This window comes from Phyllostomus hastatus, unplaced genomic scaffold (assembly GCF_019186645.2).
Source record: "Phyllostomus hastatus isolate PE091 unplaced genomic scaffold, TTU_PhHast_1.1 phas_contig_2280, whole genome shotgun sequence".
NCBI lineage: Eukaryota > Metazoa > Chordata > Mammalia > Chiroptera > Phyllostomidae > Phyllostomus > Phyllostomus hastatus.
This window is the reverse complement of record NW_025333765.1, coordinates 194-16,704: the sequence shown is the minus strand read 5'-3', so window position 1 is coordinate 16,704 and position 16,511 is coordinate 194. Positions and strand designations below refer to the sequence as shown.

At 40.3% G+C, this 16,511-nt stretch overlaps 1 protein-coding gene across 1 annotated transcript; it reads right to left on the bottom strand.

Moving 5' to 3' along the window:
- Positions 1 to 8,708: 8,708 nt before the first annotated feature.
- LOC123817885 (interferon-induced very large GTPase 1-like) lies at positions 8,709 to 16,087 on the bottom strand. Its single transcript, XM_045837673.1, is given in 4 exon segments — positions 8,709 to 12,899; positions 12,901 to 15,033; positions 15,035 to 15,249; positions 15,878 to 16,087. Coding segments are annotated over 3 exon segments (6,537 nt in total). The 5' UTR covers positions 15,248 to 15,249; positions 15,878 to 16,087.
- Positions 16,088 to 16,511: the final 424 nt, after the last annotated feature.

Below are 16,511 nucleotides of genomic sequence, written 5' to 3'. Positions count from 1 at the left end.
CACATCCAACAATACATTAAAAAGATCATACACCATGACCAAGTGGGATTCATTCCAGGGATGCAAGGATGGCACAACATCCGCAAATCAGTAAATGTAATACATCACATAAACAAAAGCAAAGACAAAAATCACATGATCATATCAATAGATGCAGAAAAAGCATTTGATATGGTATAGAACCCATTTATGATAAAAACACTCAGCAAAGTGGGGATAAAGGGAGCATTCCTCAACATAATAAAGGCCATATATGAGAGACCTACAGCCAACATCATACTCAATGGGAAAAAATTAAAATCTTTTCCACTAAGATCAGGAACAAGACAAGGATGTCCACTTTCACCACTTCTATTCAATATAGTACTGGAAGTTTTAGCCACAGCGATCAGACAAGAAAAAGAAATAAAAGGCATCCAAATAGGAAAGGAGGAAACAAAACTGTCACTGTTTGCAGATGACATGATAGTATACATAGAAAATCCTATAGACTCCACCAAAAAACTGCTTGACCTAATAAATGAATTTGGCAAAACAGCGGGATACAAAGTCAATATCCAGAAATCAAAGGCAGTTCTGTACACAAACAATGAAACAGCAGAAGCAGAGATCAAGGAAAAAATCCCATTTGAAATAGCAGAAAGAAAAATAAAATACCTGGGAATAAACCTAACCAAAGAGGTAAAAGATCTGTATTCAGAAAACTTCATAACACTTAGGAAAGAAATGAAGGAAGACACAAACGAATGGAAACATATACTGTGTTCATGGATTGGAAGAATTAATATCATCAAAATGTCCATACTACCCTTAAGCAATTTACACATTCAATGCAATTCCTATTAAAGTACCAATGGCATATTTCACAGACATAGAACAAACACTTCAAAAATTTATATGGAACCATAAACAATCCCAAATAGCTGCTGCAATTTTGAGAAAGAAGAGTAAAGTAGGAGGGATCACAATACCCGACACTAAACTATACTACAAGGCCACTGTAATCAAAACAGCCTGGTACTGGCATAAGAACAGGCACATGGACCAATGGAACAGAACAGAGAGCCCAGAAATAAACCTAAGTCTCTACAGTCAATTAATATTTGACAAAGGAAACAATAACATAAAATGGAGTAAAAATAGCCTCTTCAACAAATGGTGTTGGGAGAACTGGACAGCTACGTGCAAAAAAATGAAACTCGAGCACCAACTTACACCTTATACAAAAATAAATTCAAGGTGGATAAAAGACTTAAATACAAACCATGACACCATTAAAGTCCTGGAGGAGAAGGTAGGTAGGAAAATCTCAGATATTTCATGCAGAAACTTTTTTACTGACATGTCCCCTAAAACAAGGGACATAAAGCAAAGAATAAACAAATGGGACCTCATCAAAATTAAAAGTTTCTGCACAGCTAAAGAAAACAGTATCAAAATAAAAAGAGAAACAACTGTATGGGAAAACATATTTGCCAATGATATCTCAGACAAGGGTTTCATCTCCAAAATATATAAAGAACTTACACAACTGCACTCTAAGGAGACAAGCAACCCAATTACAAAATGGGCAAAGGACTTGAACAGACACTTCTCCAAGAAGGACATACAGAAGATCCAAAGACACATGAAATGATGTTCAATATCGCTAGCCATCAGAGAGATGCAAATTAAAACCACAACGAGACACCACTTCACACCAATCAGAATGGCCATCATAAACAAAGCAACAAACAACAAGTGTTGGAGAGGTTTTGGAGAAAAGGGGACCCTAGTGCACTGTTGGTGGGACTGCAGACTGGTACAACCACTATGGAAAGTAGTATGGAACTTCCTCATAAAACTAAAAATGGATCTGCCTTTTGACCGTGCAATTCCATTGCTGGGACTATATCCTAAGAACTCTAAAATACCAATACAAAAGAACCTTTGCACCCCGATGTTCATAGCAGCACAATTTACAATAGCTAAGTGCTGAAAGCAACCTAGATGCCCATCAGGAAATGAATGGATGGAAAAACTATGGTGCATTTACACAATGGAATTCTATGCAGCAGAAAGAAAGAAGGAGCTCCTACCCTTGGCAACAACATGGATGGAGCTGGAAAGCTTTATCCTAAGCGAAATAAGCCGGGCAGTGAAACAAATACCATATGATCTCACCTTTGACAGGAACCTAAACAAGAAAACAAAAAAACAAGGAAAACATAACCAAAGACACTTAAATAGAGGACAGGCTGACAGTGAACAGAGGGGAGAGGAGAGAGAATATCAGTGGAGAATGGGAAGGGTTTAAAGGAACAAATTTAAAGGACAAAGGGACAAAAACTAGGGAGAGTGGTAATGGGAAGGAAGTGGGGAGGGTTGGGTGGGTGGGCTGGATTGAGAGTAAAAGGGAGAAAACTGTACTTGAACAATGATTAAAATTAAAAAATAAAAATAAATAAAAAATAAAATAAGAAAAGAATAGCTGAAATAAATTAAATTGATTTGCTTAGACATAGTTAAGGATTTTCCCCTTTTGATAAGAATTATTTCCCCCAAACTTGCATTTTTAAAAGATGGTTTAGATAAAAGTTTTTGAAAAAGACCAGGTAGTTCCATTTCAAAAATGTAGAGAGAGAAAAGCAAGTTTCCCATTGAAGGACTTTGGTTTCATAGTCAGTTCCTATCAATCTTTTCAGGATAAGAAGAGGAGGTTTTGGAAAGATAAAAGTTTTTGATGGGCTTTGATGTTCTGGAGCCACACTCTGACCCGGTAAAAGCTGTATTCATAAAACAAAAGCGGTTTTGTTTATTTTTTATTTTTTACATAAATTTCATTGATTGTGCTATTACAGTTTTCCCAAGTTTTTTCTTCCTTTTATCCCCCCTCTGCCCTGCACCCCCCAGCCCTCCAGCCTTCCCCTCTTCAGTTCATGTCCATGGGTTGTACATATATGTTCTTTGGCTTCTCTGTTTCTTATACCATTCTTAACCTCCTCCTATGTATTTTATGCCTACCAATATGCTTCTTATTCCCTGTACCTTTCCCCCTATTCTTCCCCTCCACTTCCCCACTGAAAATTCTCCAGGTAATCTCTGTTTCTCTGTTTCTGTTCTTGTCCTAGTTGTTTCTTAGTTTTTGTTTTTGTTTTGTTTTAGGTTCAGTTGTTGATAGTTGTGAGCTTGTTATCATTTTACTGTTCATAGTTTTTAATCTTCTACTATTTCTTGCATAATTTTCTTTAACATTTCTTACAATAAAGGCTTGGTAATGATGAACTTCTTTAACGTTACCTTATCTAGGAAGCATTTTGTCTGCCCTTCCATTCTAAATGATAGCTTTGCTGGATACAGTAATCTTGGATGTAAATCCTTGCCTTTCATGACTTGGATTACTTCTTTACAGCCCCTTCTTGCCTGTATTGATTCTTTTGAGAAGTTGCCTGATAATCTTATGGGCACTCCTTTGTAGGTAGCTGTCTCCTTTTATCTTGCTGCTTTTAAGATTCTCTCCTTATCTTTAACCTTGGGTAATGCATTTATGATGTGCTTTGGTGTGTTTGTCCTTGAGTTCAACTTGTTTGGGACTCTGAGCTTCCTGGCTTTCCTAGAAGTCTATTTCCTTTGCCAGATTAGGGAGGTTCTACTTCATTATGTTTTCAAATAAGTTTTTAGCTTCTTGCTGTTCTTCACCTTCTGGCACCCCTTTGATTTGGATATTAGAATGATAAAAGTTGTCCCATAGGTTCATCAGCCTCTCCTAATTTTTTTGAATTCTTGTTTCTTCTATTCAACTGGATGTTAATTTTTTCCTTTTGTTCCAAATCATTGATTTGAGTCCCAGTTTCTTGCCTTTCACTGTTAGGTTACTGTATATTTTGCTTTATTTCACTTTGGGTCACCTTCATTTCTTCCTTCATTTTGCAACTGAGCTCAGTTAGTTCTGTGAGTATCCTGATTACCAGTGTTTTGAACTCTACATCAGATAGGTTATCTATCTCCTTGTCGCTGAGTTCTTTTTCTGAAGTTTTGATCTGTTCTTTTATTTGGGCTATATTTCTTTGTCTTGGCACACCTGTTATGTTGTAAGGAGGCAGGGCCTTAGGTATTCCTCAATCAGGGCATCCCTCTTTGACATGAAGGGGCAGAGCCCAGCTTAGGAAAACCTGGAAAAAGTCCAGACTGGACAGGGGCTAGGAACCTTAGCAGGTCCAGGAAAGGGACCCACCAGGGGGAAGGACTAATCCAGGCCTCAGGAGAACCTGGAAATGGGCAGAATGTATGAACAACAGACTCTACAGCCTGCCAGTCACTGAGACCCCAGAACCAGGGTCAGCTGCTGCCAGAGGGAGTCCTGGGAACTGGTCTTTCTGGTTTTCTATTCTAGGGTTAATGGATCTGTGCTTCTCCTCCTAGGATCTTTTAATTTGCAATCATGATAAATTTCTCATTAATTCAGTTTAATGTAGAGCTAGCTTTTCTAATTTTGCATGCAAAAATATGGGCTTTAAAAGAGACACATCCTGGCTGGCGTAGCTCAATGGATTGCGTGCGGGCTGTAAACCGAAGTGTCCCAGGTTTGATTCCCAGTCAGGGTACATGCCTGGGTTGCAGGCCATGAACCCCAGCAACCGCACATTGATGTCTCTCTCTCTCTCTCTTTCTCCCTTCCTTCCCTCTCTAAAAATAAATAAAATCTTAAAAAAATAATAATATAAAAAAGACACATATTGTCTATGCTAAGTTGACTACCTCTAGTTAAACATTCCCATTTCTGTAAGTACTTGCAAGTAAGTAAAGGCTTTCCATTAACTATCCACACTTCACAATGATTCTCAGTTGCCTAAAAATGCCTGAGATCATGAGTTTGAGGGAGTAATTGTCCCTCTTGTCCTCAGACCTGAAGGAGTTTTTTCTTTAGACTTTTGTTTTAATCCAGCAAAAGACTTTGTTACTAGAAAACAACTTCAACTGAAGAACCAAAGTTAAAAATTACCCATCCATTTTCTGCATCTGTCCTGCCTTCATCTGGCTTCTTCTGAAACCTTAACCTTTAGGTGTACCTCAAGGATTTAAAACAAAGTCATCAGATAAATTTAGCCTCTGACCTTTTACAATAAGGATTATGGGAATTCCAAGAGAATGCACTCAAGCTCCCCCAAAGTAAATCAAGAGCAGTGGAGAAGAATGGTTCTCTGCTGGTACCTAGATGGTCCTGGTCTAAAAGGTGGTTCTGGGTTGCCTCCTCTCTGGAATTCTCCCATTCTACTTATGATGAGATCATTTGAGTCACTCCCTTAATGGCTGCCATCTTATGTTATCAGAAAGGGGTTTGGCCCTGAGTGGGTCTGCCTACAATGAGCTATAAGTGGGGGTTCTTGACTTCACATAGGAAAGATTTCACAATGCAAGTCCAGGTGACTATGAGGATGCATTTATTGAAGCTGGGGACAATGAAACAAGGAAGGTCTTAGCACAGAAGCCACAGGAAAGCCTGAGCTGGGCTGCCTTAGCTCACTGAGAAGTCAGAGAAGAATGGGGCCTTAAGAATGGGTTCTGGGGCTGTCTGGAACAAGATGGGATGTGACGAGGCTGTTTTCCAGTCTGTCTCCCTCCAATCTTCAAACTTCCTTAAATTTCCAGGCTAAAAAGTCTGGTGGTACAGTGAAAAGAGCACATTCTTTATAGCCCTCAGACCACACCAAGTTTGGGATGAAGATATGGATGAAGATGCCATGGTTAGGATTTTTCCTTAGTTTATGAGAGGCATTGATTTGTCAAAAGGGAGATTAAACACTTTCATAAAGGAAATATAAAAAGAAATTAGACTGAGGTAATATTAGTCTTTGATATTCAAAATAGATTTGGCCATGCTTCAGGTTGAGGTCTCAGTCACAGAAATGTCATGCATCATATTCTAGTGGAGGGCAGTTCAGGCATTTAACTTGACAAGGATGCCCTGAGATTTTGTGGGGTGTGGCTGCTCCATTGAAACCCAGAAGGCCGCCATAGGCCTACATAGCAGAGTGAATTGACTCTACCCTCCAGTACTGTGGATTGCTGGGCCAACTTTTGGGATGAAGGACATGGCAATAAGTTCAGGAGTTGTGCAGGCAGCAGAATCCTTGGTGTAGCATCAGCAACCCAAGAACATTGTTCCTGCCAAAGGTCTAGACCCAAGTTAACCAGTCAATTCAGCATCAGTATCCTGCAGAATGCTGATCAGGTTGACAAAGGAGAGTGCTTCAGTGTCCAGCAGGTGGCAGCCACCACAACACACTTTTTCAGCATGCTTTGGAGAGAGATGCAGAGGAAGGATGGAGACTTTAATTTTTTTCTCCTGCTAACTAGTGGATGGGATTATGGAGGGATATAATATTCTAGAATAAAATAAGAAGAGTAAAATATTATGCTCCATCATCTGAATTGCATTGTAAGCCTTAGAACTGATACCTCTGCAAGGTCTAATTGTTCTTCTGCATAAGCTTTTCAGAAAAAGAAAGAGAGGATAAGAAAAGTTCATACCAGTTTTTATTCTTTCTTCCTCTCTTCTCTCTATACTGTACTTGCTTCCTAATCTGTCTTTAAATTTGGGAAGTTGAAAGGGAATTTAAACTTTTAAATATAGCCCTATTTGCTCTTATGTGATTTTTCCCTTCTCTTGCTTCAGGAGAATGTTCTCCAGGTGGGAAGCTTTTTAAAAATACCCCCATTCAACAAACCTTTACTGAATATTCAGTATATACAAAGTTCTGTCATAATTACAGGGTATCTAAAGAAGAAACACCTGGCCTTGACTTACACACAGGGAACATGGTGAATAGGGAAATGGTAATTGAAACAAGTCATTGTTATAAATAACCACTTGAAGCAAAAGGAACAGAAACCAATTGATGTACTGACTCTAGGCCTATGTCTGTGTGAATTTATATTTTTATATTTTCTTCATCTTTAGCTAATATTTCTACCTTGCATATCTATGACACCTGTCATATTTTATGTTGTCCTGTATTTATTTTTCCTTACCAGTCTTTGCAAATCTTTGGTACATGATATGGTTTAAGTTACTTTGTAAAGCTCTTGGTTTTGTCAAATTTCTAGATACACAGAGATGTTGAGTGTGAAACAGGGTCAATCAGCCTGTGCAAAGATGTATGTTCAAAGATGTTAATTGCACTGCTATTGATAATAGTGAAAATTTAGGATCCTGGTTGCCAACATGTAGTGATCTGGTTAAATACATGCAAATGGATATTATGCATGTATTAAATTAATTATTAAAATAAACCAGTATTGTTGATATCAAAAGATGTCCATAGGAGATTTTGAGTAGAAAATGAGATTATAGGATAGTATGTATCCTATACATTGTTATATATATGAAATTGTACAAATTTCACTGTGACCATGGTTACTAAAATGTTCACAGAAGTTCATCTAAGGGGTGGGATTTCTGTGTTTTTAATTTCCTTTTGTATGCTTTCTTAAAATTTTGATATTTCAATGAATAAATGTATTTTAGAAAGCAACAAAGATTTTTAAAAATTCCATCAAAACCTGATTCTCTTACTCCTATTCAAAATTCTTCAATGTCTCATTGTATAATGGTTTTCAACTGGGACAGTCCAAGTGTTCTAGGGACACCTGGCAAAGTCTGGATAAATACTTGGTGTTACGACTGCATACAGTGCTGTTAGCATCTAGTGGGTAAAGGCCAGGGACCTGGCTAAGAATCTTCTTTTGCTGAGAACATTCCTCCACAAGAAAGAATGATCTGGTCTCAGATGTCAACAGTTCTGAAGTTGAGAAATCTATCAGAATTGTTCTGATAAGGTTTTTTTTCTCACCTCTCTTCCCCACCATCTGATGGTGAGAAAAGTGCCTGTAACTTCCCTGCAGCTTCAGAGTGAATTCAGATGGCTGGTTGATGTAGGGCCTCAGAAATAACATGGGAGACCATAAGAAGGAGAGCTGTAGTTAGAATGGGAAGCAGGGGGAGAGCAAGGAAAAAATTAACTGTTGAGAGGGTCTGTGATGCTATTACTAAGGTGAGTATTTGGTTGCAAGGCTACCATTCTGTATTTGTAAATCCTACAGTAAGATTCTCAGTTTCCAGTATTGTGTGAGTCCAGAGACCCAGAATAACTAAGTGCTGAGGTAAGAAAAGATTTGGATAAACTTCCTAGATACAACATGTCAGATAGAAGTGGAGGGGTCTGAAACTGCACCTATGGTTACTTCCACATTACGGAAGATGATAAAACTTCTCTTTTAGGAATAATAATTCCAGTCTGGAGCACATAGGACTGAGAAGGGGCTCCTTCTTTCTGTTCTCATTGACTTCTACCTCCATGTCAATTCATCCTAAAACATCAATTTGGGATACCTGGCCTCTGTGTTACCCCTCTCTTCCAACACCTGTACCCAAGGCTACATATTAAACAAAGATCTACTGTTGCTGTGCCCATCAGTTTCATCTCTCTATTTTACCCTCTAGATTTCTGTTTTCTAATTTTCATTTACTTATGAGTAGCCCATCTGGCAGCTCTGTCTCATGCTCCTCTTTGCTGCCCTCTACTGGGATGTGAGAAGCTGGTAACTTTCCTGCCTGCTGGTCACTTCTGGAAGGACTGCATTCTCTTCCTCCTTGAAAGGAAGCTGCTCTTTTCCAATCAATGTAGAAATGTTATCCAGCTCTTTTTTTTCTTTTTTGCACAATTTCATTATTCTAAACAATACCTTTTAATATGGTTTTGAATGTAATTCATGAAAAATGACTCTGGATTATGAATGTACTCCCAGTAATCATCAAAATTTTCCTTTTCTGCCAGAGAGATAAGAATGTGTTTCTCCAAGTTAGCCCTGTTACCATTGAATGCTGGGCAGGTAGCTCGCATCTCCCCAGCAATTGTAGGGACCATTTTTTTCCAAATGGTGGTGGAAACAGCAGGAGTGAGTTTGTTCCACAAAAACCCAACAAATGTTGTGACTGAGGTTGCCCCTTGACAAGAGATCTTAAAACTCATGAAGAAATCACCTTTCTTGCTTTCCAGATAGTTTACAGGATCATTTGCTCTTTTGAATGCCTCATGCATTTGCTTAAACTTTTCTGAAGCTCTTCGAAATAAACACAATGATAGGTCAATTTTATATTTACTTGTAAATGTGTATTTTTCATCCGTACATGCAGACTTAATCCTGTCTTCTATTATTCTCAGGATTTCATGGAAATAATTTGGATTGTAATCACGCTGTTGCTTCTGAATGTTATCAATAGTTTCATTGAATTGTGAAACAATGTGGTTAGTAGTTGTTTTTATGGACTCTTCATCAGATACTTCTAATCTTTTTGAAAATAGGCCATAACTTTTGCTCATATTTATATGTTCCTTATAATTTATTTGAAATGTTTTCCTATCATTTTTCTTCAGTATGTTCACTATGTTTCTCTCCTTTTGAAAATATTCCAAAAAGATGCCTTCAGAATCCACATCAATGTTCGGCTCTGTGGCTGGAGGGACAGTTGAGGACACAGCGTAGACCCATTTTTCCCAAAGTTGATTGAATTTCTCTTGTAGCTCTTCCTCACTCAGTTCTTTACCCTCTAGAGTTATAGCCAATTCTCGGCTTCTTTCCAATAATTCCTTATCATAACCTGACTTTTTATTGTCCAGTATTGCTTGATTCTTTTTATAACTAAGATGTCCCTCAGCTTTACTTTTGGTGTCTAAAATAAGTGTCTCTTTAAGGTTTATTAGCTTATTTTCAAAATTCGCTTTCCATTGAATCAGTATTTCACTTTCTGGATCTTCATTAAAGTATTTGTCAAGTTCTTGCTTGATGGCTTCATATTTTTCTGAAACTGGAGCTGCAATTGTGCTTATTGTGAGTGTCTGGATTATTCCATTCTTAATCTGGTTGATCAGCTGGTTCTGCAAGTCTAGTACATGACTCCTCAGCTCCCAGGTCCAGTTGTTGTACATGGTTTCCAATTTGCTCATGGCCATGACCTCTCTGGTGTTCTTGAAACTAAAAATAAAATTTTCATTCACCAGGGCTCTCCACAAATCTTGAACTCGGGATTTGACATCTGATATCTTCAAGATGCTTCCCCTAGAGTCCTCTTTGGCAGTCATAAGAATTCTGCTTCTCAGTTCCTGGACATTGTGGCTGTAGCGAGGATTGGGAGGGGCCATTGGGGGATTGCCATCCCAGAGGTGAGCAAAGTAGTGGACATGAGTATTGATATCAAATTTAATGACATCATTGAAGCGAGTTATACCTGGGCACTGTTCTTGCTCAGCTGCTGTTGCTGCCATTTCATCCAGTCTCTGCTCTAACCGCCTCCGTCCTTCCATAGTTTGGTCTTTAGCTGTGACTTCCCCCACATTCTGATGGATAAACATACAGCTAGGTGAGATTTTTACTTGTTTCATCCTCATAAAAGCTTGGACAACTATTTGTAGAATATCTTGCATTTCTGATGGATTTTCTCCAAAAATATTGATCAGAGTGAAGTTTCCAAGTCCAATGACAAAAGTTGCCAACTCATTGTCACGATTCTTGGATTTGTTGCTGAGTTCTGGGGCCCGAAGTCCTTCTGTGTCCACAACAAGCACAAAGTCAAAGCCCATTTCCTCTGTGAAAGTCTTCTCTACTTTCAGCAGCTGCATGTAGGCCCCCCGGGTACACCTCCCAGCACTGACAGTGAACTGCAGCCCAAAAAGTGCATTTAGCAGGGTGGACTTCCCTGAACTCTGTAGGCCAAGGATAGAGAGAACAAACAGCCGTTTGTTTCCAAGTTTCTCAGAGACCTTGTCAAAAACAGCTGCTGCCCACCTTAGAGGCACATAGGAAGCATCCCCATCCATCAGCTCAATGGGAACACCAGATATCAGCAGATCTGCAGCAATCTGGGGAAGGGAGAGGAAAAGTTTATCTTTTGTGGCAGAAACTTCTTCCAGAGCTTCATAAATTTGGCCAACTTCTCTGAGAAGTTGCTCAATTCCAAGGGTACAGTCATTAATCTCTTTGGAGATAACTTCTATCTCTTTTTGCCAACATAGTAGTTTGTTGCTGTTTGGTGCCTTTTGCTTTTCTGTTTGTATCAGTGACCACAAAGCATTTTTCTCCTCATTCAGTTTTTCCAAATGTCCTGCAGTCAGGTTGTCCAAAAATACACTCAGCCATTGCAAAAAGTAGAGTGTGGTTTGAGATCCTGAGTGATTTTGTAGAATTTGAAGGACAGCTTGCAATAAGTCATTGAGAGGAAAGGCTCTGGTCAACTGTTGATGCCGTATTCTTCGTTTTTCTGTCTCAATGTCACTCTTGTGTTGCTCAATGCTTCGATTCCCCTTTTCTCTCAGGTGATAGAGTTCTTTGTCCTTTTTACACCAAAGATGCCACAGGTGTCCCTGAAGGGGTAGAAAGTTTTCCTTCACCTGAGATATCTTCATTTCTTTCAGTAGAGCCACTATATCCTCTGCCTTTTCTTTGGCTTCCTTGCATTCTTGCTGGTCTTCATCGATAAGGAATCCTTGCTTTCGAGCATATGGGATACAGTCCTCTAAGCTGAGAGCAGTGTGTGAGAGCTCTAGCAAACGTCTGATTGTAGTAACGAGCTCTTCTGTTAATTCAGCCTCATTTCTGTTCCTGATCCCAATTCTCACTTTTTGGCCAGAATCACTGACCATGGTTTTCTCTTTGTTGTCGAGTAAATAAATCAAAGGTTTTGGTGACTGACTCAGGTCACGGACAATTTTTCGGTTTTCTTTATTGTCATCAGAAGTTGACATGAGGACCACAATGACAGAAGAGACCTCCTGCAGGAAGCTGAGTTGCTTCTCATGTTCTTTTGCATCTCCATGAAGATTGGTCAAGGTCAAGCAGTTTCCAAATCTGTCCTCTTCTTCCCCACCAGGACAGAACCAGCAGACTTCCACCACACCCTTCATCAAGAGACAGTCTTTAGTGCTCCCTCTGCAATGTCGGTTGAAAAAGACATCATGTCTACGATTACTGAGAAGACAGTTCATGATCTGAGATTTGGAAGCAGAGAGGTTATTTCCAACTCTAATAAAGGACACAATGGGAGTAGGGACACGACACATTTGCTTATTCTTGAAATTGATGTTTTCTTTTGATTTCCTTGCTTCCTGCCAGCTTTTTCTAATGTGACTGAGAGACCAGAGAGAGAACTCAATTTGAGAATTGCAGGGATTTGGTATGAGAAGTGGGAGGGCAAACTGGCAAATGGAAAGTTTCAACAAAATATACTGCCGGGCAAAATCATCTGCACAGTGAAGAATTGCCATCTGAATATCCATAGGGTGAATATGGGATCTAGGATTAGTGGCTGAAGGATTAGTGGGAGTATCACTGTCTTCAAACAAGTCTTCATATGGATCAAGAGCCTCATTTTCTGGATTTGAAGCACTTGGATAAAGTTGATTCTGTGTGTTTCCAGCCTCTCTGAAGACGAGATATCTCAGCTCATAATCCAGCACCAACAACTTCTGGAGGAAATAGAAGGGAAGCTCCTTTTCAGAGCTGGGCTGGGTGTTGTACACAGAAGTCTTGTGGATCAGATGGAAGTTTTCTCTGCTCATCTTTTTTGGGTAGTATTGTTCTAGGTCTAGACGCTGGAGTAATTCCAGGAAAGCCATGTCTTCTATGACTTCACATCTGCTACTTTCATTGTCATGTGATTCATGGGATTGTTTCCTTTCATGGAAAATATTTTGCAAGTTTTTTCTTACCTCATCCATTTGCAACAAAGAGGTGGCCCCTTCATAATTACCATCAATTAGCAATCTCAAGTCTGTCTCTAGGTTCTCCCAATCATGATCTGCTCCAGGTTTGGAGAGGACATGTGCAACTTCCTTTGAGAGTGATTGGCCCATGTTCTTTTGGCCCGTGTTCTTTTATTAATGCAAATCGTTCTGTTTTCTCCTCTGGTGAAATATCTGTAACTTGAGCAGTAGCTGTAAGACCTGTGAGCACCAGGAATGCCTGAGCCCTGTAGGGGCAAATATTTTTGAGCTCCTGGTATTTATCTTGGGCAGTTTGCATTTCATTTAGTAGGAAGTCTAACTCATCACACCCCAGAAGGTACTGAAAAGTATTTTTTACCACATGATATCCAGCACCAGCTGCAATAAAACGTAGCAAGAGATGTGTGTCTGGCTGCTGTGTTTCTAGGAGGTAATTCAAGAAGGAGCCAAGAGACAAGCTGACCTCATATGTGGCCTTCCTTTGAGCTTCCTCCACTATTTCTGCAGATTCAAATTTGGCCTTCACTTCCATGAGGCCATTCTTGGTTTTTTGTAAGATCTTAATCAATTCAGAAAATTGGGAGATGCTGATGTGCTTTTGCTCTGATTCTGAATGGAAGATCCACTGCATGATAGAATGAGTCTGAGGAAAGTTTTCCACTCTGTAGATGTGAGGATCCAAAAGGCTTCGCAATTGAGATTTAACAAATTTAGTTTTATGAGTGGAAGACATTCTGCAAAAGTTAACAGTATTTACCAGAAAATTTTGCAGACCCCAATCAGTCAGGCATATGTTAACCCAAGTGTCATAACTTTTTGTTTTTTGACTCACTATTTGCATGAAATCTATGAGTTTTTGAAGTTGCTCTTCAGGCTCAGATACCTCCCAGGACTTAACATCCTCTAGGAAATCCCTAGCCACCTTCCCAACACTGAGTAGTTCTTCTCCACCCTTGATCTGGGCATGGAGGCCAGTCAGAGCAGTGTAGCTGTCTTTCAGGAAGTTGGCTACCTGAAGTGGATCCTTAAAATCATTTCTGTGGCTGGAGAAGATGATGTCCCAAACAGGTACCAGTTCAAGTCCTCGGTCAATGACACACCAGGTTCGATTACTGGCAACTAGGCCAGCTTTCCACTGGAAAAAGCCATTTGCTTCAGGTGGGCCACCTGTCTGGGCTACTGATAATTGGACTTTGGTTTGAAGATTTTGGAAGGTTGTGCTTTGGGTGGTCGTTTTTGCATGAGAAGCTGACACCTCCACACCTCCAGCAACTGTCACTCCAAAGCCACTGTAGCTACCCCTTATGTAACCATTCAGGGCCTCTGCTGCCTGCTGTTTCACTTCTGCCAGCTGCTCACTTTGGAAACCCTGTGAAATGGCTTTCCACCAGTAGATTCCTCCCAGGTGCAGAGGTCCCTGGTTAGCATGAGAGCCAAACCTGTGGAAGAAAGCTTCAGCCCTGTGTTTCAGGCATGTGAGTCTGTCTGGGCCTGCGGGCTGACCCAGAAGGTCTTCAATGCATTTCAGTTCCTGGAGAGCAGCATTGGAAAACTGGAGCTGATCAATAGGAAAGTGGCAGGAGGCAAGTGGGACATAGCTGAACTTGGTAGAGGAAAAATAAGAGTGCTCTGAACATGACTGTTGGGCTTCTGAGGATTCTGAATGTTTGTTGTGGTCGATACCAGCTTCCAAGCTAAATCCCCAACCTCCACCCTTGGCTGAGGCAATTACACTAAAGCCCAGCTTTTCTATCATCTGGGTGAAAGTAGATTCTGATTGAGAAGATGTAAATTCCCTTGTTTCCATCCGTGTGCCCTGCTCAGGGCCAAAGAGTAAGAACTCCTTGGGGACACTGAGGAGCTCTTCTCTCTTCTCTATAAGCCCCCTTTGGTGACCGGTTTTGAAGATTCCCTGCAATGCTAGCCCTCCTGATGCCCATCTCACCAGATCTCGATCTGTGAGGTTTTGCCTGTGAGTCAGTGTCCCCTCCATGAGGTTGAGTTGTCCCTGGATGTTTTCCATCACTTCTCTGAGAGATTTTTCAGGGTCTGGCCAGTACTCCTTGGGAATCTCCATTGCCTGCCTCAGCTCTGCCTCTTTTTCCTTCACTGCCTTTTCCTGTCGTTGCCTCCCTTCTGACAGCAAGTGTCTTAGCTCCTGCAGTGCTTTTTCTGCCTTCTTCTGGTTTTTCTTTGCCATTTCCACCTGAGGCTCCTGTAATTCTGAAAAGCTTTTTGAGTGTGACAGGTTAAGAAGCTTCTCTAGGGCTCTTTTTTTCCCAGGCATATTGTGCCTGGGATTTCAGCTTGTGGAGGTCTTTTTCTTCTAGGTGCTGTAAGGCCTGGGCACAGGTCACACCCAGGTGTTCCTGCATCTTGGGCATCCAATAATCAGCTGACAGCCCTACTTCTCTCAGCATGTCTTGGAGATCTTGCCTTCTATTCCCCTGGAGAAATGGCTTATCAAGGGTGGATTCTGTGGTATCCATGTCTGTGGTGAGAAAATACACTCAGTTATCCTGTGTCATGAACTTAGGAAATGTCAGCCACATGGCAAAAATGATGAATACATAGAATGTAGGTATTTTAGGCTTTGTCATGTTTTCATTTCATTGCTCCACTAAATACATTAATGTTTAAAGTCTTTGCTCTCTGTGTGCATGCTCACAAGACATTTTTGTGGGTGTTCTTCATATGGGCTGCTTTTTTGTTGCCAGGAGGAGTTGTAATTTAATAGACTGCTGTTAACACTTCCTACTTAAAAAAATAAATTGCATGAACCTCATTTAACTGATGGTTGCAGTGTGAAAATATACAAACAATCAATATCTTGATGTTTACTTTAAAAACAAGAATGAAAATGCCAGTTATTATTGCTGAATTAGCTTCTACCAAAACTGTGTTGAATGGATTCCTTCTTCTCTCTGTCACTTCTTTTGCCATCTTACTATATTTATTCCTCCCTGGTCCCTTAAAATGCAGTCTTCTTGTCAGCATTATGGTGACATAAGATTTGTCTCCATTTTGTGACAAATATTTAAACACTTATCCACAAACATGCCTCTGTGGAAATTGTGTGATCTAGCACCATATGCTAAATTATGTGACAGGAGTCTCACCCACTTGTATTTCTGGTAGTAGGCAGAAGACCTCAGTATGGGATATATAACCAGGAGAAGCAGTGAATCTGTCCCATCTATCTTGACATGGCTTTAAAAATCTTTAGACTGAAGACTTGGGCAGATGCCCAAAGATGAGAGAGAAGTTGCTTTGACATTCCAGTCTTCCTGATATTACATGGGCTGAAGTATCTAATGGTGGCAGTCTCTCCTGTGGGGAAAAAGGAAATTGGTTAGTGAGTGCCTGGTTACCCCATTTGTTTGGAATATGGCTTTAGAAACACATTGTTTTCCGGTAGCACCCAGAGTACTGTGGAGGGCCTCCATGACCAGGGAAAGGGAAGAAATGCGAAAAGAGCAGAGAGGAATATCAAAGGGCATTAAAAGGATAAGGTTTCTTCTGCCTGTGCTCAGGACTTCATCAGGATGGCTTCACATGTCCCACTTGGAGAACCTTACCTGAGGATCTCCCCACTGGGTCTGCAGGCACTACCAATGCCCAGATGCTAAGCCCATAACTCCCTCACATTGTGGCCAGCCCCTAGTGTTCAGCTGTGAGAGCTAATCTGGAATATATAGTGGAATCAAAAAACACACTAGGATCTGTGTGCAAGGGGAAACCACACACTTGGTC